The following is a 23676-nucleotide window of genomic DNA, read 5'->3' on the forward strand; positions in this document are numbered from 1 at the left end:
TTACTTTTTTTTGTGTATCAGATTTGTGATTTGTTTGCACATTCGCTGAAATCTGGCTTATGGTTTTGTGGTGCCATCAACATGAAACATGATTTTTGTTGTCTTGATTTCTACAAATGAATGAAAAGTTTGATGGAAGAGTGAAATTTTCACTCTTTTATTGTGATGTCATAGCTTGTCTGTATCTGTCTTCACCTTCATTTTTCTTAGAAAGAACATATAGAGAAGCAAGGTGCGGCTAGTGATGAGGAACCCAAGCCCGACTCGAGCATTGAATGCTTTGTCGCTGAGAGTGGTACAGTCTCTACAGCTGAGGAGACGGTGTCTGATGGGATGCAAGCAACCTCTGAGCAGGACGATTGCTCTGAGCCGACTCTGAACGCCGCAGTTCTGTCCGCTATTGCTGCAGAGTGTGAAGGTATTGTCTCGTATGTAATTTGCATGCCTGTGGTCAGCATCACCATTATTATAACATATGTTGTCTGCATGGAGGAGCATACCCAGCATTATATTTTTGCAACTTGTGAAGAAAAAAATTATAGCTGCACGTTTCCTTTTTATGCAGCCATTTCTTGCTTTTTGTTAGTACTGTCTTGATTGCACAGCTGCACTTTTTTTAGAGTCTGCACCACAGGAAGGCTTTACATACTAAGATAGAGGGGATTTTTTGTGACATTCTGCATTCTCTTGTAGGATGCCTTTGACATTTTGGGCTATATCTATCAAAGTGATTGGCGCAATCATTCAGTGGCGTCGCTAGGGTCACTTACACCCAGTGTGGAAGTGTGGCATGGACCCCCCTTCCCCCACACACACAAATAGAAGATGAGAAGCAGGAGAGGATGGGGAAGGAACATGGAGGAAGAAAAAATTCGAGGACACTTTGGCCACTAAAGTGATTAAAATTGTTCTTGCGACTGGAGGAAGAAGGAAAAGAAAATGCACGGGCGTGCTACTGGCTCTGTAGCTGAGCCATCTCCGCTGCCTTGTGCAGTGGTGAAAGAAGAAAGCCTGAGTACTGCATTCTGCTACGAGACTGTTGCGCATGTAGTGATGAATGCTGCTACGAGTAAAGCGAGTGACTACTCTTTCACATTCTGCGAGAGCATTTATTCAGTGAATTCTGCTTGGCAGCGACGAGATCGCACTATTTGCATCTTCGCAGTTGTTCTACGTTTACTGTTGTGTGGTAGATTTTACCGGGTACGTGGCAGTAATTAGTAATTTATTAATTAGCCATTCATTAGTAATTAATTAACGAATAATTATTGATTGGCATTAGCCATATAAGGCAAGCATTCGCATACTGTGGTGAGGCTTTATGATGGATCGAGACCTCCATGACGTCATCCCATCTCGACCAGTCAGAGCCGCCTCAAAAGCATGACGCTTTTGCTGACGACAACGATGAAGGGCCTGTCACACTAGCACGACACGACGCCGACGCAGATCCGACAAAGACACCGAAGGTCGGCCAACTTGTCGGCCGACAGTGTCTGCGGCCGACCAAGCTGTCACACTAGGCCGACGACGACACCACCACGACCGAAAACCAAATGTCTTCTCAGTGTGACAGGCTTTGAGGCCGGGGACACTGACAAAACCAGTCTGCCGACTGTCAGTGACCGAGTCTTCTCGAGATCGGCCTCCGAGCAAAAACTTTCTCAAAATGCAAAGCTGACTCTGTACACCACGTCGACGGTGAATACCTTTCAGACCTAATATACGTAAAAAAGTAGAATCAACGCCTAATTCCTGACCAAAACTCGAGCGTAAGCCGCCAAAGTATACTCAGAACCGCCGAATGCGCTTGGAATATTAACGGCAGCGCTTTCTTTCGGGGCGAGTGAATTCGGGCGCATATATTTGCGGCGCGCGTTGGGACCATGAGCAATCTTTCCGCATTTCCGAACAGCACAGAATAGTGCAAAATAAACATAGTTCATGACAAAGAAATTATGAAAAGAAGCGATTATTTTCCTGAAGCCAGCCTAGAGCTGCCGATCCTCCTACGCACTTCGATCGCTGTGTTTACAGTCATAACTTCTAGTCGCTGCGTCGCTACTTCACAGGCCTATTTTAACGCTACATTAAGCATCACGCAATACATTTTTGTTCCATAATTCAATGTGTTTCAAGAATTGTGCGCGCAAAAAGCGCAGAACTTGCGTTTAAACTTTACAACAGAACCAACATCAGTCGTGGTCCCGCGGACCGGCCCTGTGAAATCCGCCTAAAGTTTTACGAAATCGGCCCAAAGTTTTACCTGTTGTGCAGCACGGCATGATTCAAACTATCTGCAGTTTACTCTCAGCAAGCTGGACAGTCAGTTAAGCGGTAAATGCTGCTACTGCCTTTGCGACTTTCACACTGAGACAGCATATTAGCTAAAACCATATCTCAACCTCTGAAAGCACCGGTTTGGCCTAATTTTTGTGATGCAGTGGTTAGCGCCGCTGGCTATCAAACAGGAGGTCGTAAGTTCGATCCCAAATGTAGAGTATTTTTTTTTTTTTAGGTTTTAATATGCACTGTCTCTTATTCGCCGGGAAAGCTTTTATTTTTTGAACACTGACGTTCTGATCCGGCAGCCAGAGCCGTAAAATACTGGGCACTATTCAGTCTCGGCCCATAATCACGACTGTTGAGGCGCTTGTTTTGGTATGGTCGAATATATAAAATAGAATTAAAATTAAGCGTTCCTTAACCTAGTAGTTTCGAGAATAAGCCAAAAAAAATAAGATAGGGAGTAGTTACAGAAAGGAGAATTTCGCACGGTAGAAAAAAAATAAAAGGATTCAGAAAAGGAACGTATAATGACACGAGAAGAGAGTGAGAATGAGAGGGCCTAGTCGGTGGGGAGGTTTCGCACGTTGTCTGGCTAGTGTGACATAGGAGTTGGGTGACCGTCGGCCGACAGCCGTCTTGCGAGCGCCGCGGCGCCAACACTGACTGTCGGCCGACTGTTTCCGTCGGCGCAGTGTGACATAGACGCAGACATCAGGAAGACGTGCTGTTGGCAGACCAAATCAGCGTCATTTCGTTCTAGTGTGACAGGCCCTTGAGGTAACATTTTAAAAAGCAGCGCGGCTCGAGGTATCGACTAACTGGCGACGATGCGGCGCTCTCTCCAAAAAACCGACCAGACGCACCGCGGAGTGAAAGCGGGTGGCCGGCATTGTTTTCCCACGCCTCGTGGCTGGATATCGTGTATTTGCGCCAGCACCGCACATACTCTTTTTCATCCACAGGGGCTCTGTGTCATTTTCTACAAAGCTTGTAATACACCCTCACATTTGTGCTCAGTCGCAGCTTGAAAAAAGAACCCATTTGCTCCTGCTCAGGGCATCTTTTGGGACTCCTAAGCAATCGTAAGATCAACTCTTGCAAACACGGACCTTTCTGCTGGGGCCACTGCAACAATCATTTGATCAGTGCTGTGGCTGTTCCAAGCATGTTCCAAAAATGAAGGCGTCTCTGAAATGTTGCAACCGGAAGTCTTCATTATGCTGCAGCTAACTGTTTTGTATGTTCGGCTGCATTGGTTGGTACCAAGAGGGTGGTTGTTGTCTGCGAGGTCGCATAATGGGAGTTCACACGAGAAACAGTTCTAGCTCAATCTGTAGCTGAACCCGTTCCGCAAAACTTTCAATACCAGGCGTTGTAGTTAGATTGCAAGCAGAGCCTTGCACGTGCCACATGCATAGGTGAAATCTTTCACTAAGCATTCTCTACATTTAACTTTTCTCCTCTCCTTTCTTTCGAAAGATGAAAGTTGACTTCCACATCCATACTGCAAAGTTACAAACGTGCATTGATGCCGTACCAACAGACAATATCAAGCGCGAAGTGCCCTTTTGGAGCTGGGAGACGGTGGGCATCTCCAAGCTCATTTTCTTTTAACGCTTTCAGTTCCCTTTCTCATTTTAACAATGTCTCAGAAAAAAAGGTAAGAACTGCATGAGCACCTTAGATATTCACTCTCAATTCCCCTTTTAAAGCACCTGGCCTTGCTATCCTCCTCATTATTATTCTTTTTTTTTCTAGTCAGCGCTTCAGCGTTTTGAAAGTATGAGGGGGATGTGTGACTGGTCCGAGGAGCGAGAAAGGCACAGGAGATATACGAACAAGACAAAAGACTGCCGACAAGATACTGTCAGCGTTCCGCACTAGGGAAAGGGGAGTGAACTACACATACACAAAAAGAGGCAATGCGGCGGCGCGACCGTCCACGGGGGTCGTCTAGCTCCGGCGCAGGGGTTTCCGATGGGTGTCGGGTTAATGCTGGTGTTTCCATAGTACACACACGTAAACAGGCCCGGTCAAACATTAAGATGGCAAGGAGTCTCTGGCATAACTAAGGCATGTGTTTTCAAGCACTCCTCACAACAGAATAATTCGTTTTTACAAGAAGATCACACTCGCCAGTCAGTGGCACCGATGTGCGCCTTTTCGCGTCTTTACACAATAATTCATTTCGCCCCCCACCCCTTTCTTCCTCTCACTGTCTAGCTGCTACCCCCTGAGCGTTGCACCTGATGTAGGCCGCACCCCCCTTGCGACGCCACTGCAATCATTGCTTGCATCATGGTTAATGCCTCTAACTTCCTGTGGCAGAATATTTTAATATAGTCATTGGGAATGCATGCAGTGTGACATAAAAAAAAAAAAAAAAGGCAAGGGACAACAGATGAACGATACAAGTGCTTTGTTCTCATCTGCGGAGTTTTAAATTCCGAAGATGAGGGTAAAGAATCTCTGAAATTTCATGGCAGAGATCAAATTGGGCTGTGGAATCTATCTCACGCTAGCCGCTAGGCTGAAGAACATGTAAGTGAAGCTAGCTTTTCACTGACATTAGGACAAAGCATGTGGTATGCAATGCAAAGGAGAAGGTGGCTACGGATGTAAAAAGAAGGTGGTGCGATTTAAGAAACAGAAGGCACTGACAGTGTTGAGGGGATTTGGCAAAATCGAGAACGACAATAGGGTGCAAAACTGGGGAAGCTGCTGCATCTTGAGAGGCTGCTGCATCTTGAGAGGCTGCTGCTGCATGGGAGGCTGTGTGCATTAACTCTTTCTCTACCATGGGCAAAATGGCTGTTTTCTGTAGGGTTCAGTACATTTTTTTTTCTGTAAAAACTATCATGTCTAAAATTTTATCATCATCATCATCATCATCAGCCTGATTATACCCACTGCAGGGCGAAGGCCTCTCCCATATTTCTCCTCTTAACCCGGTTCTGTGCTAGCTGCATCCACTTGACCCCTGCGAACTTCTTAATCTCATCCGCCCACCTAACTTTCTGCCGCCCCCTGCTACGCTTTCTTTCCCTTGGAATCCAGTTTGTTACCCTCAGCGACCATCGGTTATCCTCTCTTCGCACTACATGTCCTGCCCATGTCCATTTCTTCTTCTTAATTTCTACTAGAATGTCGGTAACTTGAGTTATTTCTCTGACCCACTCTGCACACTTTCTATTTCTTAATGTTACCCCTACCATTTTTCGTTCCATAGCCCTCTGGGTTGTCCTCAACTTAAGTAGAACTCTCTTGGTTAGCCTCCACATTTCAGCCCCATAGGTGAGTACAGGCAAGATGCAACTGTTGTATACTTTCCTCTTGGGCGATACCGGTAAGCTGCTAGTCATAATCTGCGAGTGCATGCCAAATGCGCTCCATCCCAGGCAAGATGCAACTGTTGTATACTTTCCTCTTGGGCGATACCGGTAAGCTGCTAGTCATAATCTGCGAGTGCATGCCAAATGCGCTCCATCCCAATCGTATTCTTCTTGTTATTTCCTTTTCGTGGTCCGGATCTGCGGTTACTACCTGTCCTAAGTAGACATATTCGCCTACTACTTCCAGTATTTCGCTACCTAATGTAAACTGCTGTTCCTTCCCGAGGCTGTTGAACATACCTTAGTCTTCTGCATATTGATTTTCAAGCCTATCTTTCTACTTTTCCTGTCTAGGTCATCGATCATTATTTGCAGTTCATCCCCCGAGTCGCTTAGCAAGGCAATGTCATCAGCAAATCGCAGATTACTGAGGTATTCTCCATCTACCCTTATCCCTAACTGCTCCCATTCCAAGTCTCTGAATACTTCCTCTAAACAAGCTGTGAATAGTACTGGGGAGATTGTGTCTCCTTGCCTAACACCTTTCTTTATGGGAATTTTGTTACTTTCTTTATGCAGAACTATGGTTGCTGTGCAGCCACTATATATATCTTCCAGCACTTTCACGTACGGCTCGTCTACCCCCTGATTTCGCAATGCCTGCATCACCGCCGAGGTTTCAACTGAGTCAAATGCTTTTTCGTAATCAATGAATGCTATGTATAAGGGCTGGTTATATTCCGAGCATTTTTCTATCACCTGATTGATGGTATGGATATGATCGATAGTAGAGTACCGTTTCCGAAACCCTGCTTGATCCTTTGCTTGATTGCAGTCTAAGGTTGTCCTGATTCTATTAGCGATTACCTTAGTAAATACCTTATACGTAACAGACAGTAAGCTGATTGGTCTGTAATTTTTAAGGTCCTTAGAGTCCCCTTTCTTGTGAATGAGGATAATGTTTTCATTCTTCTATGGTTCCGGTACCGTCGATGACACCAGGCACTGAGTATACAGGGTGGCCAGTTTTTCTAGCACGATATCCCCCCCGTCCTTAAGCAAATCTGTAGTTATCTGATCCTCCCCAGCTGATTTCCCCCTTTTCATAGTTTCTAGGGCTTTCTTGACCTCGTCCTTCGTCACTGGTGGAACGTCTGACTGTTTTTCCCTACCGCCAATCTCATTACGGTGCTGACTACTTTGGCTACTGTAGAGATCTGTATAGAACTCCTCGGCTACTTTGACCATCTTTTTCATAGTAGTGATGACGTTGCCCGCCTTGTCCCTTATCGCATACATCTGGTTTTTGCCTATGCCCAATTTCTTCTTTACAGCTTTAAGGCTTCCCCCGTTCTTTACAGCATGCTCAATTTTCTCCATGTTATACTTTCTTATATCGGCCACCTTGCGCTTATTGATTAGCTTTGATATCTCGGCCCATTCGATCTGGTCTGTTGGATTGGAAGCTTTCATACTCTGGCGTTTCTTAATCAAATCTTTCGTCTCCTTAGACAGCTTGCCGGTATCCTCTCTAACTATCCTACCACCTACTTCTACCGCGCACTCAGTAATGATATCTCTGAAGTTATTGTTCCTTGCCTCTAGGGTAATGTCGCCATCCTGAGTTAGAGCTGAAAACCTATTCTGTAGCGAGATCCTGAGCTCTTCTGCCCTCCCCCTCACTGCTAATTCGTTGATGGGCTTCTTTCTTACTAATCTGTTCCTTCTTCAGATTTAGGCTAATTCGGCACCTCACCATCCTGTGGTCACTGCATCGCACTTTCCCGATTACCTCTACATCTTGCATAATGGCGGGGGTTGAACACATTATGAAGTCGATTTCATTTTTAGTCTCTCCGTTAGGGCTATTCTATGTCCATTTCCGGTTCTTCCGTTTTCTGAAGAAGGTATTCATGATTCGTAAGTTATTGCGCTCTGCAAACTCAACTAGTAACTCCCCCCTGCTATTCCTAGAACCGGAAATAGTCATAGTCACCTACTGCCTTGTCTCCTGCCTGTTTTTGTCCTACCTTGGCATTGAAATCGCCCATTAGTACAGTATACTGCGTCTTTACTTTTCGCATTGCCGATTCTACATCTTCATAGAAGCTTTCAACTGCCTGGTCATCATAACTACATGTAGGTGCATAGGCCTGTACAACCTTCAGTTTATACCGCTTATTAAGCCTAATTACGATGCCTGCAACCCTCTCATTAATACTATAGAATTCATCTATATTACCCGCTATGTACTTATTGACAAGGAAACCTACTCCTAGTTGTCGCCTCTCTGGTAAGCCTCGATAACACAGTACATGCCCATCCTTGAGTACAGTATATGCCTCATTCGGCCTCCTAACCTCACTAAGCCCTATGACATCCCATTTCATGCCCTCTAGTTCCTCTAACAGCACTGCTAAACTAGCTTCACTAGCTAGGGTTCTAGCATTAAACGTTGCTAGGGTCAGGTTCCAATGGCGGCCTGTCCAGCGGAGCCAGGCTTTCTTAGCACCCCCTGCTGCGTCACAGGTCTGACCGCCGCCGTGGTCAGTTGTTCCGCAGCCGCTGGTGACTGATGGCCGGGGTTTTATGGAGCTTATGGAGCTTATCATAGGAGGTTGCGGCCAATTACTGCACCAGGGTGGCCAAATCCTGTTCTGGTGAGGGAGTGCGTTGCTGGAGGTGTTCACCGGCATCAGGTCGCACCCCAAACCTGTTTACCTGTTTATGCAATTCCATCGACACGAGGATTTTTTTTTTTTTTTTCCATCCGGTGGAGAATTGCGCGGCACCGAGATTTGAACCCCGGTCCTCTTGCATGCGAGGCGGATGTTCTACCGCTATGCCACCGCTGCACCTAAAATTTTATACAATACACAAAAAGAAAGCTAAATAGATTTGCTTTTTAGGCATGCAACTTTGAATATGAAGTTGTGGGTTGTAACATACAATATAATTTCTCAAAAACCATATTTTAGAAAAAAATTGAACAAATCTTGACGAAATGCGCTTGTAAGTGAAGCAACAAAAATTTAAATACTTTTTCCAGATATACAAAATGCAGAGCATTAGTATATTGGCCACTCCCTGTGAAAAAAATAAAAGTTCAGTAATGAATAGTGTTCTTGATGCATAATGAACAATCAACAAGGGCTAGCGCCATGCCGAAACGGATGCCCGGTTCCCATCTTGGGCAGAACGCCACTCCATGTTTTGCGGGAGGCAAGGTATGGTGCCCAAATGATGTTGACACCCTGGGAATGAGATGAATGACACGAGCAACAACAAAAAAAAAAAAAGCATCCAGAGCGGTCTCAAACGCGAAACAGGCCAAAAAATTGCGGCCACCGCTGTTTCGGGCTGGTTTCCGTCATCAGCGGGGTTGGAATGGAATTCTGACAATAAGGCAGCATCTCCAGAGTCACTGCTGCTTGGGTCAATAATAAAATTGGTCGTAGACAGTGCGGAATCGTCAGATTTGCGACTTTTCGAAGCACGCGTCATTGACGTGTATGCCGCCATTTTCGCATGCGACTGAGACGCTGCCGTGAGTTCGGAGCACGCTCAAAAATATCCGCTTCGCGAGAAAATGTAAACAGCATCAAAATTGAAAAATCAGTTATCCGACTACACACTAGATAGTGTAGCGTGTTCGTGAGCGACACGGAAGAGTTCAAAATCAGCGCGCGAAGTCATCGTTAGCGGGCTAATGATGCTCAATGGGCGTGGTAGGGAAAGAGTTAAAGTATTGGAGGTTTAGCTTCACCTAATTGTGGCATGTGCATCTGAAGCATTTTCTCTTAGATCTATACACTCCTTCCATGTTTTAGTGTGCCTTCATTGTTCCTTGTTCTTGACGTGGGCGTCGCTCGATGCACAACCACACAGCTTATGGTTTAAGTCTACACGGTCACGGATGTTCAGCTTAAAAGTACGGACACACTGGCGGGAGAACGCGCGCGGCGTGCCGCCAACGGCAGGATGCCCGCGCGGCAGAGAGGACTCATCGGTTTCGCAGGTCACGTGACAGAGATCTCGCCTTGTGTCCGACTGCGTGAGCTGATCTACGAATCTTTTTTCGGCCAGCAGACCTCATTCCAGCTTCTCCTAGTCCCTCATCATCTACCGCGACGATCGTGTTTGCTCCGCAGCACACCGCTCAAGCATTCGAAACAAATTTACTGTCCTGTTCACATTTTTCCCGACGTGAATGTTCAGCGGGCACTGAAGTATGAAAACAACTCGCCTGCGAGATCGAATGCTTTGCCGATGATCGCTCATCAGTTGATTTTCGCGTAAAAGGGGAATAACCGAGCAGTCTCAAGAAAGTGTTCCATTATTCTCTCACTGAGGCAAAGTTTTCAACACCGAGGCACAAAAGGAGAATGCTCGCTTCGTTTTTGATTGCACGGAGCGCTTGAGTTAACTTCGGTAGCAGGCACAAGATGGCGACACTGACGTGCACGTTGCTGAGCCGGACGTTTCTCATTGGCTTTTCCGATTCGTGGCACGCGGCAAGCCGCCGAAAATGGCTCTTCGACCCATTCAGCACGCGGCAGGTCTAGTGTGTCCCTACCTTTAACACATTTGGTGTTCGCCTTATCAGCAGCCCAGAACGAAGGAGACCGCTTTTTCCCCAAACTCGCGCTCCGCTTTATTTTGTGGGCACTTGTACATGGGACTGCTTCTTTCGCTAGTTTCAAGAAGAATAGCGTAAGCGTCACACCCGAAGTTGATTAACTTAACAATATATCCATCGACGTAAGCTAAACCGGAATATGTGACAGTGGGAAATGGGATGGCAGGAGATGCCATCACTTTCTTTTTTTCCTCGGTTACATGATTGCGGCACAGCAGAAATTATTTCTTTTTTGGGCATCGACGCAAGGTGCCTTGATTTTGCTCTCAGATGAAACGTCCGTCTTGACAATGCATAGTGAAGTGCCGCTAGCTGTTACGGCCCTCGCATCTAGCATGTCGTTCCCTTCCGCACATTAGACCCCGCCGGGGTGGCGCAGTGGTTATGGCGCTCGACTACTGTTCCCAAGGACGCGGGATCGAATCCCGGCCTCGGCGGCCACTTTTCGATGGAGGCGAAAAGCAAGGCGCCCGTGTGCTGTGCGATGTCAGTGCACGTTAAAGAACCCCAGGTGGTCGAAATTTCCGGAGTCCTCCACTACGGCGTCTCTCATAGCCTGAGTTGCTTTGGGACGATAAACCCCATAAACCAACCAACCAACCTTCCGCACATTAGCCTTACTTTCCCGAAGAGAGCCTCAATGGATCGATATATAGGGCTTGAAATGTGTCTTCAGTGAGAGTGTCCTTCTTTAACGCTTTAGAAGTTTCTTGCATACTTTCGATATAAAGTCCCTGCAATCATTTTCATCATTTATTGGCCTCGTTTTACCACTTCCAGCACAAGTGGTGTCATGAATGTCAAACCATTTTTGATTGTTTTCATAAGCTTAATATGTAAAAATTTCAGTAAAACAATGTTTATTTGTAAAATTAAAATAAGGCTTATAATACAACACATTGGCTAATATATGAATTGCAATAACATTAAAAACTCAACCCTACAACATTTACTTTGACTGTTATACTAATATTTTATATCATGCAAACATTTTGCAATTTACATTACATTTTTATGAAATTATTTTCATCTTCGGTGCTACATGGATGGTTTCGGATCTAGTGCTGAAAGACGGTTTTGCTGTTGCAGACGAGTTGTTGTGATGTTAGCCTTGAAGAAGCTTCGATGTGATCACTGCTCATTCAGTTTTTTCTTTTATTCCTATTCTTGTACAGGCTTGGGAAAAATTTGGACTAAAATGGACAAAAGTAGCTACCATGCCGCAATCAGTGTATGTCATATGCTTGTCGAACGTTTGCTGAGCGACAGTGTAAATATAATAAAGACTCCGTTCACATGTGTAGTAGACGACGACATGCCGCTGCAGCATCTACCTTCTGTGTCCTTTCATTTCGGGGCTGTACTCCCCACGAAACCTGCGAGCGACAGCGCGAAACCAGGCAAAAGCCACCCGCTGCCGCTGAAGCAGACGCGGAGTGAACAGGTAGCGGAGAGCGTAACTCAAGGAGAAACGTTCCCATTGTTCTCGCGGTGATTGAGAAGGCCGTAAGAAAGAGCGCGCGCTCTCCCTCGAGACCGGCCTTGACCTGACTGAGGCTCAGGAAAGCACATCAGAGGAGGCTCCCTATGCATATCTTTGATACAGCCGCTGCACCGTCACAAAATTCTGGCATGTTGTCAGTTCACGTGGTCTGTCCACTTGTGCATGAGTGTTCATACTCTTTTGATCAAGGTTTTCTTATTTACATTTTTGTGCTGAAATTTGCCACTATATTTTTCTATGATTGATGTATGCCAAAGTTTTCAGGTATTTACCTTTTATTACTTTATATTCATTATTGAGCTTGTGTGTGCAGTAAAAAGCTAAAATTTGAGGGCCCTCATTGGTGTTGATTTAACACTGGAACTTCTCAATAGCATTCATATCTTGATGGTAAGAAAAATGGTTGTTTAAAGCAGTGATTATCTTACCTCTTTAGGCCTTAAGAACACCAATGGCTTTCAGTAAATGCCTAAGTACTATGCAGTTTTTCTTTTTTCCTTCCTGCCAGACACACATGCAGAAATGAGTACAGAGATGTGTGGTCTTTGTTACTGCATGGTCGGTTTAGTGTAATTCTTATTGTAGAGGGCACCATATGCGTGGCCAAGCACTGGAAAAGCTTGTTTTTGTAGTCATCTTTTGGTCCTGCCTGAAAGACACCACAGTCAGTTCGCACGAAAAGAAGAGTGAAAAAAAAACTGCCAGGGAAGGATTGAGCAATATATACAGTCGAACCTCGATATAATGAAGTCCTACTTGCAGCCGAAAATTTTGTTAAATCGCGAATTTCGTTGCGTCGAGGTTATCATGTTCTAGCTGCCCAAAAAAGTAACAGGTTAGTGGAACACTGCCAGTAGATGGGAACTTGTAAATTACAAATTCAGGAAATAAGCAAGAAAGCTTAGCAGTAATAGCGCTAACAATGGTACCAGATGTTTTGTACATCGGGAGGATAATGGGTGGTAGCAAACGGACGCGAAAACAATTTTTTTTTATGTGGGCAAAGTGCGAGCTCATCACCCATGCTGGCTTAGCTACCTTTGCACAGCAGTTGTTCAGGCCTCACGTATGCGTATCATACTTACATGTTTAATGAACTTGCCCCCACTTTTGCTGCAAACAAATTTTAAAAAAAATTAAAAAAGCTTGTCGTTAGTGCGTCCCTTCTTGTGCGCAGTCAGTCCAGTGCATTTCTTGGCAGGGTGCCAAGATTACGCGCAGCGAAAACTTACTGTGTGTGTTAACTCCAGTGATGGGGCGATTAGGGAGGGGGTGAACTTGGCAGAGTGCTTGCTGCTTAGACAGGAGTGGAGGCGGTGGCTTGCTCGGCTGGTCCAGTTGCTCAGTGCCTTCCAACTATGGGCCTTGCCTTCCCTTTATCACGAAGTGATTGGGGTGTGTAGCAGTAAACGCCTTTTGAAACGAACAATGCTAAAAGCCCGCGTCATGATCACGACTGAAGGGTTGAAGGATGGAAAACTGTCTTAAAAAAAAAGAAAGTCTACTTCTCGCCTATGGAACCCTCCCCTCAAACTAATGTTAACATCAGGAAAATACAAAATGCAGTGTGTCTCGGCTAAAGTTCTCATACCGTTGTCAATTAAGGTGGCTGCTGATACATGCATGCGATGTGTGAGGACTTCATTAAATTTCAAAAAACGAAACACATAGTTTTCAATAGGGCAGAGATTGAGAAAGTAAAAAAAAATGTTACATTGCAAATTTTATTACATTGAGGTTCTTTATATCGAGGTTGAACTACATTGTTTAGTGCTTGGGGCACCCAGAATAGTACAAAAAACAGGCGTAGCAGAGTGAGGACACGCGACATAAAAGTTCTTACGCTATTATGGGCCGTTGATTTAGTATAAGTGGTAATTGTGATGCTTGTTTTTTTTTTTTCTGAAGCAGCTGCGGAGGCAGCATCGTCAAGTGATGCTACACTAGAGTCACTCTTTGCTGACTCAATTGGTCAAAGCTGGTATCTTCCTGAACCTGATGGGATGACCAGCAGCTATGCCAACATCCCTCAGGAGCTGATTGAAGGCTCTCAGGAGAGCAGCTCTGAATCTCCTAACTTGCAGGTAAGAGCCAATGCTAGTACCCGCATTTTTTTTATGTGTTCTCTTTGTTACTTGAAAGAAATGCAGTTTAATTCTATTGACTTGAACAGGACACTGTAAAAACCTGTGTATAATATGTTTCTTTTCCTGATTTTATCATGTCAGATTTCTGCCTCCCTACAGCCTAATCACAGATGCTTGACTAGTATTCCCAAAGTTGAACTTTTGAGAAATGTGGGATAACGAGTGCGTTTAGAGGTACTGAAGAAGAGTTTCTACGGCAAGGTGTCTCCAGCAAAACACTCTTGGCAGACTATACACCAGATGATGACGATCGTGGAAATGCTCAATCCGAAAACAGTTCCACATTGCCTGTGGTGCTAGACACGAGCAAGTGCGAGCGCGGTGCTTGCGAACCGGAAGCGCCAGTAGCTCGTCCGCTGCCGTCCTACGTTCAAGCTTGAAGCGGCCTACTGCTTTATAATAACCACAGGATCGTGTGGCTTTCATGATTGCTGAGGCTAATGTGAGCTGCTCTCCCCCCCATGGCATAAGTCGGCGGACTCACTCATGAGTAGACTCACTCGGGCTCACTCAGGCTCACATTCAGATCATGATCTGAGTCGTGAGTGAGTCCAGACTCACACTCAGATCATGATCTGAGTTGTGAGTGAGTCCGGACTCGCATTCAGATCATGATTTGAGTCGTGAGTGAGTCTGGACTCACACTCAAATCGTGATCTGAGCCGTGCGTTTGGACTCTCACTCAAATCATAATCTGAGTCGTGAGTCCGGACTCACACTCAGATCATGATCTGAGTTGTGAGTCTGGACTCACATTTAGATCATGATCCGAGTCGTGAGTCCGGACTCGCATTCAGATTATGATCTGAGTCGTACTCAGTCCGACCTAGACATTTCCTATGAAATCAAATGAATTCTTGCTCAGAGGTTGAAGAATCATGATCTGAAGCGATCATGTGAATAATGGGCACAAGTCTCTAATTAGATCCCAGCGACTTGAATTGCCTGTATAATTCTAATAATGAATAAGTTTCTTGGTGAGCTGATGATGTAGAGCAATTTCGTTGTTTTTTGTTGCGCAATTATTTTGACTATGGCAATTAATGCAGCTTAATCGATTATTTGTTCTCATTGGCGTGTTGTATTGTGGTGACTATATAGTTCTTCCCTTGCTGTTTATTTATTTCGAAATATCTCGCATGATTTCATGGGTTAGCTGCCCATTGGTGCACAGCGATGCAAACGAGCCAGGCTAGCTGTGCATAGCTAATAATGTCAGGCTAATGAATTTTGAAGAGACCATTGTGTAACCACATTTTTTAATGTTCTTTTTTATTGCGAAAGAAGTGATAGGTTCACCACCACAGACTAGGAATCTTGTGCGATATTTCTTTTTGTGTGCCATTGCTCTAATTGGGTAGGCTGTTTGAGGAGGTCACAACACATGGCTACATACATGGGTAATTTAAACGCATTCTGGTATACAGTCGTGCCTCGTTAATATGTACACTTTGGTTTCCGACCAAAACTGTCCATAAAGCGAGTCATCCATAATAACGAGTCATGAATAAAAACAAAAATGATTTTATTGAGAAAAGAGAATTGTAATTAACGACTGCTTTTGTGCATAACGGTGTGCACTGGACTAAAAATTTCACAGAACACCGGCAATTTTGAGTGCATTATCCTTGCCATTGTTGTTTTCGAAAAATTGTAGTGCAGTCTGAAGCGACTCGCTTACCATGACACCCGTGATGTTGGGCTTTGTGTTGGTCGAACTTTCGAGCACGAACTCCTCACTGGCCGATGAATCGGAGTCTGATTCTCTACTCACCGCCACTTCCAAAATGGCCTCTTCACTGAGCAAAGTAGCTGCTAAGTAGCTGCTTGAGATTCTCCTGAGGCGAGGAAACAGCTGAGCTGTCGATATTGACTGAGATGGCTTTTGCCACTTATATTCACAGATTTCTTCGCGCCTGCGTTCAGCTCTATTCTTTTGCGTTTAATTCCCGCCATGCCAAAAGCCAGGCTCAAGTTGAGGGTTACAGGCTCCTGATGCTGTGCACTTTTTTGCCTAGTTAACCTTTCTGCCTTTTCATTCTTCCGATTCTTTCTTTTTTTGCCTTGTACTGTTTCTGTAAGGAAGCAAGGGAGTCAAGTTGGCAAGCTGCTATGCAGAGGGTTATCGAACATCCCATCTTCTTGGCGCCGTTTTTGTGTTTCCATAAAACAAACACTGCAAGCTGAAGTATAGTTTAGAAAGACGGCTAGCCGACTACGAAGAGCTCTGACCTTGTCAAGGCTGCATCGTTGACTCAAAGCGAAGCCGACATACGGACCGTCTAGTGTGCATAGTTTGGCAGTTCGGCAGCGCAACATGGACGAAAACCAGGAGCATGAGAGGGAAGCGCGTCCAGGACGGGACGCCCGGTCCTGGTTGCGCGTTCGTACGTCGCCTTTCCTTTGTCGCTCTACTTTATGAATGTGTCTTAACTCTCCCCGAAAAGCATTAACGGCTTCATGGAACACACATTGCGCTTTGGGAAAGAAAACTTCAGTTCCCACCGCCACTGTAGGCACTTGTCTTTCTTCCTGTCATTTCTTTCTTACGCTTTTACCGGCCTCTCTGTTCACGTTCAGCAGAATTTATTGCAACCACTTCCGCTGCACCCAGAAATCTCCTGGTTCCCCCCTTTCGGGGTCTTTCTTACGCTGACCGTCGGTTTGCTGTGTACGTTCTTCTCCTCTCTTGCGCTCCCCCTCCCTTAGAACGGCGACACGCCCGCTTTGGTTCTTTGCAACCCCACAGGACTCGTTCAGGCATCCCGCCGTATCGGCTGTCGCGTAGGTTCGCGGGCGGCGCGCCCTTCTTTAACTTGCGTTCGGACTCCTCTGCTTTTTTTTCAAGCACTGTCCATATTAACGAGACAAAAATACATGGGCCCAAGTGGGGCGCGTGCATTCTTTCATTGTCCAGACAGCGAGTTTCCATATTAACGAGGCATAAATATATTGAAAAGGTTTCGTCCCCAGAAAAACTGTCCATAATTCGGGTCGTCCATATTAACGGGGGTCATATTAACGGGGCACGACTGTAGCTGATATTTTGCTTCAGTCGATTTGGTCCAAAACCTGTCCAACATAATTCGCCTATGGCGACCACGATGATGACCTTCCTGGCTGCCTTAAATTTTGCCCACACACCGCCGAAATTTGACTTCGACTGATTTAGGCAAAAATCTGTCCCAATTTATAATGACTACGGCAAACAAGATGGTGACCTCCAAATTTGATTGGGCCCACTTCAGTAAATTGACCTCGGCCGATTTCGGACCAAAAGGAAATCACAGCATAGTTCGATTATGGCGAACACGATGGTGACCTCCAAATTTTGGTTCGGATGGGATTTTGGAGCGCAGATGAGTCGCGAGTCAAAAATGAGTGAGTCAAGATGAATGTGTTCAGATGAGTCGCGAGTTGAAATGAGTGAGTGAGCCCAGATTAGTTATGAGTCTGAGTGAGTTCAAGTGAGTCGCCAGCTTGCGTGAGCTTGAGTTCATGAGTGTGAATGAGTCCGTGCCTTGTGAGTCTGAGTGAGAGTGAGCCCGCAGATGGACCAAATTGAACTCCTACCCCTCCAATCACCATCCGAGCTGTTACAGTCTAAGCCACGCCAGGCACGTGAGAAATATATCTCAGTTCTCTTTGCCTATCATGCCAAATGTGGCTGCCATGGAGACTGCTGCCGCTGATATGATGGTGCATCCTAGCAACAATGTGACGTCACGGGAGAGGGTGGCGGCGCGATGACATTGTAGGGAGAGAGTGGCGGCATTATAAAAAAAAAATATTGAAAAGTTCGTGCACGTCAAATCTACTTCAGGCGCTTCCGGTTTGTATCAGAATGTCATGTGGTTATGAGAACACCGTGCGCTAGGAGTGATGTCATACCATCAGTCCCACACTTAAGTGAGCACTGAACGTGCACCAAGGAAGACCAAGGCAAAAGCTTTTATACACAAGCGTCAGCCCGTGACGTCAGTGGAGATGCAGCGGCGCTGGCGACAGCAGTGACTTTCGTGGTGTAGGCAAAAGCATAGGCCGTCTGCATTGGATGCGCGGCGCTTGCTGTGTTTTCGAGCATAATCCCCGATATTCCTGCAATGTGTGGTGCGGTTGGTTACGCCACAAGGTACAAAAAAGAAAATGGTACCTGTTTTCACTTGTTTCTTGCGTTTTGGTGTACTACCAGGCCATAAGAAGTTTAGGCGTGATATTCCGTATGGGTGTGATCTTAATCGAACGCTGCTAGGAAACCGCGCTGTGAGTTCCATTCATCTGTGGTGCTACCGGTACATACTTTCATACAGAAAAGGACACAAAAGCTGCTACAAAGGCAACTGCAGTTACCTTGAGTGGTCATTCCAGCGCTATATTGCCGAAACAGGCCAACAATTGCGAAGTAGCTTTTTTCTGTTTTCACTTTCCTAAATGTCAGCGAGCGACGTGCACTTCATCAACGGTCCTAGAAATCGAGTGAACATCGTTAGGATCCGGCAGCGCTATTATTAAATTTTATTTTTGAAGGTCATTAAGATCCTAATGAACTAATTAACCACATACAACCAGCTCTGATCGAGCAAGATATTTAATTGTGATCTATACGGTCCATTAAGTTTAATGTCCTAAAGTGGAATTGACTAGTAGAATCTCGATGATACGAATTCCAAGGGAGCATGCAAAATATTCGTAACATCCCGAATTCGTATGATCCAAAACAAGTCAACATCCACATGGGAATGAATTGAAAATGAACCAAGCTTTATTATGGCGAACTACTTGCGGCCGAAAAAGTCCGTAATGCTTGTCTGCACTTTTTTGCTGTTGATGTTGTGGGCAAGCTCCGCCTGAAAGGCATAAAACCGTGCTGCGGTTTCGTTGCTCACGCTGCCGGCACTTACGGTGCGGCGCAGAACGTCCAAAGCGTGAAGAGTATCTGCCGTTGACTGCGGCTGATCACACTCGTCGTCAGCGTCACCATCGCTGTTAGGCTCATTTTCGCAATAATTCGCTTCGTTGACCAAGTCTTCAATAAACCTCAGCCCACAGGTCACAATGTTATCGTCCGCAGTAACGAAGTCCCGAGCCGAAGCTTCAGTTTCCAGATTGTCCCAGCCATCAATCGTGAGGTCTATATCTGGCTCTTGACAATCTCCTGCCGAAGCCGCATCAAGTCCGATGGCAAATCCGCACTTTCTAAAACAGTTCGAGATTGTGTCTGGTTACACTATCCCACGACATGGCTAGAAAGTGCAAAGCATCTGAGAGACTGATCCGCAAGTTTGCTTCTTTACGGTCAATTTTCGCCAGCAGACGCCTCACTAGAAGTCCTTTGAAATGATGTTTCACATTTCTAATTATCCCAGCGTCCAGTGGCTGAAGATGGCTGGTAGTGTTCGCCGGCAGGAACCTGACTTTCACATTATTGAATGTCATTTCCTTTGGGTGGGCAGAGCACTGGTCCACGAAAAGCAAAGTTTTCCAGTTTCTTGATGCCATTTTCCGATCAAGGCTTGTCAAGAACTCGCGGAAAAAATCTCCAGTCATCCACGCCTTTCAGTTACCTTTATAAAAGACAGGCAAACGCTCCGCCGATCGGAAACACCTCGGTTTCTTCGAATTACCGATGACGGTAAGCTGGAGTTTCTCGGATCCATCCGAGTTGCAGCTAAAGAGTACTGTTACTCTCTCCTTGCTTTTCTGGCCGCCCTGGCATGCCTGGGCTTTTACGCACAAACTTCTTTCCGGTTGAAGGTTGAAAAAGAGGCCCGCCTTGTCGGCATTAGATATGTCGCATGGCACATACTCCGAAATCAGTGCCGGCAGCGTGTTCAGCCACTCATCTACAGCTGACTGGTCCACTTTTTTGCCTTCACCTGAGACGACCCGGTAGACAAGTCCGTGCCGCTCCTTAAATCGGTGCAGCCATCCCCCAGACGCTTGGAAATTTTCAATTCCAAGCGAAAGCGCGACGGTGTCTGCTTTTTCATGTAGCACCTTGCCGTCCACGTTGACGCTGGCCGCTGTCACTTCGCGGAACCAAGTCAGCAGAACCTCTTCCAGCTTGACATGGGTCGCTGTTTTAGCCTGCTTCACGTTCGCACCAAAGTGCTGCACATTCTTCAAGATTGCATCTCGCTGCCCAACAATGGTGCAGAGTGTCGACGGTGCCAACCCTAGCTCTTTTGATAAGTCGACACGCTTCTCCTTAGGGTTTTTGTCAACCCTCTTCATCACTTCAAGCTTTTCCTTAAAAGAAAGGGCTTTACGCTTCCGCGTCATTTCGGCAGCAGCGAACGCTTGCGTCTTTTTAACGTTTGGGTACTTCACGTCACAGCGAATGACAGAAACAAGCGCCGAACGGAGAACTACCAAGGTGAGCTACTGCAGGGGCAGCCAGCGTCACAGGCCTCCTGGGAACAGCTGGCGAGACAACTTTTCGATAAACCAATGAGCTGCCGGCGAATGAGTGACGTACATGACTGGGCACGTGCCTCGTCTTGGCCGTCCTTGTCTAGTGCAGTTTGCTACGAAAGGGAGGGGGGGGTAGGGTGGTTAGTGGGGTGAGGGGGGTTGGAGAGGAGAGGCAGCAGCCGTGGTGGGTACCCTCTCCCCCTGTGAGCTCTTGCTCTGAGCTGCTCGGTGGCTTCGTGTGTTTATACAACGTTCGTTTGTATCATTCGCGGCGGGGGGGTGGGGGGGGGGGGGAGTAGTTAGCGGCGGCCGCGTCGGTTATGTTACCCTCTTGAGGCCAGCCGCGCCGGCCCGCTCGCATGTGCGACTGGTTTGCACGTTCATATCAACCGCGGCGGGTTCAGAAATTCTTCGCATCACCCCGAATCTTAACGTATTCTATACAATGTAGTCCGTTCAAAGCATTCTTAAAATTCGTATCATCCCGAAATTCGTACCAGCCGTAATCGTATCATCGAGATTATACTGTATGAGGGATGAAAAATAAGCAGAATAAGATGACGCGCATTTGAATAAAAATTTCCCCGATATATTAAAAAATCCTCAGCAGATCGCGCAAAATGCGTTGCAAGTGATCGTGGACATCGTGAAGAACATTGCATTTGCGCTCATAGCAAAAAAAAAAAAAAAAAAATACAGCATTCTTACAAGCCTTCATGTATATATTAACCTGTGAATTACCCTGACTACGTCTGTGCGATATTAAACGATATTAAACAGACGTCGAACGTCTTTTTATCAAGCAGGATAAAACAAGTTGGCAGCGCGCCCACTAGGCGAATGTTACAAAGAACTAGAAGATTGAATTCTTCTTATTCAGTGAAATTCTATGACTTAGTTTGCTGGTATACAGTGAGCTAAAAATATGATTTCTAGTTCATTGTAGTTGCTGGTAATATCGTTTTTTAGAGTGAAGATGCTTGGAGATGCACTTCCAATCATTTATATCATCATCCTTGCATGCTCTAACAATAGGCCCGGAAGTTGGACAGTATTCACAATATATTATTTTTTCTTATACATTGTGATTTCTCGTTTTCATTTAATTTAATCAGTCACGACAGTCCAACGTTTCTATAGTCGCCCACCGTAGCCGCGCGCTGTTGAGGCCACGGAGAAGGAAGCCAATGCAGCGCTGTTCGCCAGGTAATTCCAGCAGTAATCGGCTAGTAAAATGTTGAATTAATCTCCAGATATTGACCAAGCTATTTCTACGCACAATCAAAGCTTACGCTTCAGAATATTTGCACGCGCAAACTGGTTTTGAAGGCGGCGTTGCTTGGCGCAGTGTAGGCATGCTGCGTTTTTGCCTACACCCCTTGTCGCTGCCGATCGCAGTGCTACCTTTGTTTACAAACATGATGCTTGCCTATAGGCTCATGAATATGTATCCATGAATGCATTCATCCGCAGAAAGTGTCACATACATGAATAAACTTTAAACCTCTAGTCACGCTTTGTCGAACCATTTAACAGGCTCTAAAGAGTCAGTAAGCAGTCAGACACAGTTCAGTAAAGATTTTTCAAAAGACTCGATAACCACTGCGCTATAAAAGCTTTTGCCTCATTACACTTTAATGGTCCAGGATGCCCCCTAGAATTTTTGTTGATCTTCGCTTGCATTATGCGCAGAAGAAGACTTCTTTTCCGTTTTTGCTGTCCCCAAATTACACCTTGCATTATATATAGATCCGTACTGTACATGGATTTTTATGGTAATTGTTGACGTGATGCTAACCAGTAGTTGTTGATGGCAAGCGCAATTTGTCGCGACCTAATCTGCCGTGAAAGTTTCTATGCAGGCACCTTCAAATTTCAAGGGTCCTGGGGAAATGTTCGAATCGTTTAAAAGTTGAATTATTATATGTTCCCCGGGAAACTGCCAAAAGCCACTGGCATCATTGTAAAGTAATTTGATGACAACTACTGCTTTTCGCATGAAACGTTGTGAAGTTGTAACAAATTTTCTCAGTTTTGTATGCTGTCAGGAGCATAGAGGCAAAACTGCTCCATAATGGTAAAGACCTCTACAGCCTTCCTCTTCCCGATAGCATTGTAGCCAACTCACATGCGGTGGTGTCACATGTTTGGAGGCTACGCTTCACCCACTGTGAGCAGCGCACGACAAGCTCGCATTGGAAGAACTGAAGAGACACATCTGGGCTAATCTGTGGTAAAACGACAAGATGCCTGCTAAGGAAGAGACAAGGCTAGTGACTCGCTAATCAGTGACAAGGCAGCATGCAGCTATAATCAGCTGGCTGGCCAATGTGGAGGTGCGGCACAGGTCATAGCCACTGTCGCTGGAGGAAAGTGCAGAAAAGTGAGACAAAAACTATCATATTACCGGATAATTTTCAGTGATGGCTCGACGACCTTCGCCACACCTGCCGTTTTGCATACATTAGAGGTGGGCAGGCCTGTGCCAGCTGTACCCTGACTCGACACACAGTCGGGAACCTGTTAGAATGAATGAGCTTTCAACACCTTAGATGGGCATTGGCCCAGGCCATGCTGGCTGACAACTATATTTATGAATTATTGTAGGTCGAATTAACTCTTTTGTGACCATCCCCTAGGAGATTGTGACCATCCCATAGGAGATTGGTCATATATCACTGATGGTTTTCAGTGTGCTGCCAAATGCAAATTTCCATGTGATGAAATTTGTAGTGTCATTCAGGATGATATTATGACAACTGTAGTTTCGGTTTCCTGTGTAGTTTACTTTTTTTTTTCAGCAGGAGGCAGTGTAGAACAAAATTATTATTTAGAGCAAAGGGATCTGAAATGTCAACAAAAATGGTGTAGAGGCTGTGCCAGGATGCACTATAAATTTGGCACCTTTTGCATGGTTCCATTGTTTCCACCATTTCTTTTTTTTTTTTTTTTTTTGAGACAGCAATAGCAAAGAGTCCAAAGGAACTTTCCAAGCTCTTACTTCAGCTCGGATGATAAATCCGACAAATATCAGCCTAAAACTTTAACTAAGGGTCACCATGAAAGCGCACTTTTAACTTTAGCTCTCTCTTTAGTAGTTGCACATCCTCACTCTGTGTACCTGCTCCTTTATTTCTGTTTGCTAGGGTGTCAACAACGTGGAAAGTTCAGACACATGGGGTGGCTCCTGCAGAACTTCAACGAGTGGGAAGCTCTTTCAGCAGCATCGAGCGGGGTTTGAGCACTTAACTCTAAGAGAACAGCAGCTCCTTGAGCAGATTTTCGATTTTGCTACAAACTAGATTACGCTCCTCTATCCTCAATAAAATGTGCCACAAATTGTGCCAGTCA

At 45.5% G+C, this 23676-nt stretch overlaps 1 protein-coding gene across 3 annotated transcripts in view; it reads left to right on the forward strand.

Annotated features, from left to right (window-relative positions):
• Window positions 1-23676, forward strand: part of LOC146205455 (zinc finger protein ZFAT-like) — a 117366-nt gene that overhangs the window by 44858 nt on the left and 48832 nt on the right. For 2 of the 3 annotated variants that reach the window (XM_084590139.1, XM_084590141.1), the window contains 2 exons: window positions 211-418; window positions 13673-13848. In XM_084590139.1, coding sequence (XP_084446265.1) covers window positions 211-418; window positions 13673-13848 — 384 coding nt within the window. The remainder of the gene's footprint in view (window positions 1-210; window positions 419-13672; window positions 13849-23676) is intronic. The other variant, XM_084590140.1, reaches the window with a different exon arrangement.

Source organism: Amblyomma maculatum, chromosome 1 (assembly GCF_055883805.1).
Source record: "Amblyomma maculatum isolate TAMU_Amacu chromosome 1, ASM5588380v1, whole genome shotgun sequence".
NCBI classification, from domain to species: Eukaryota; Metazoa; Arthropoda; class Arachnida; order Ixodida; family Ixodidae; genus Amblyomma; species Amblyomma maculatum.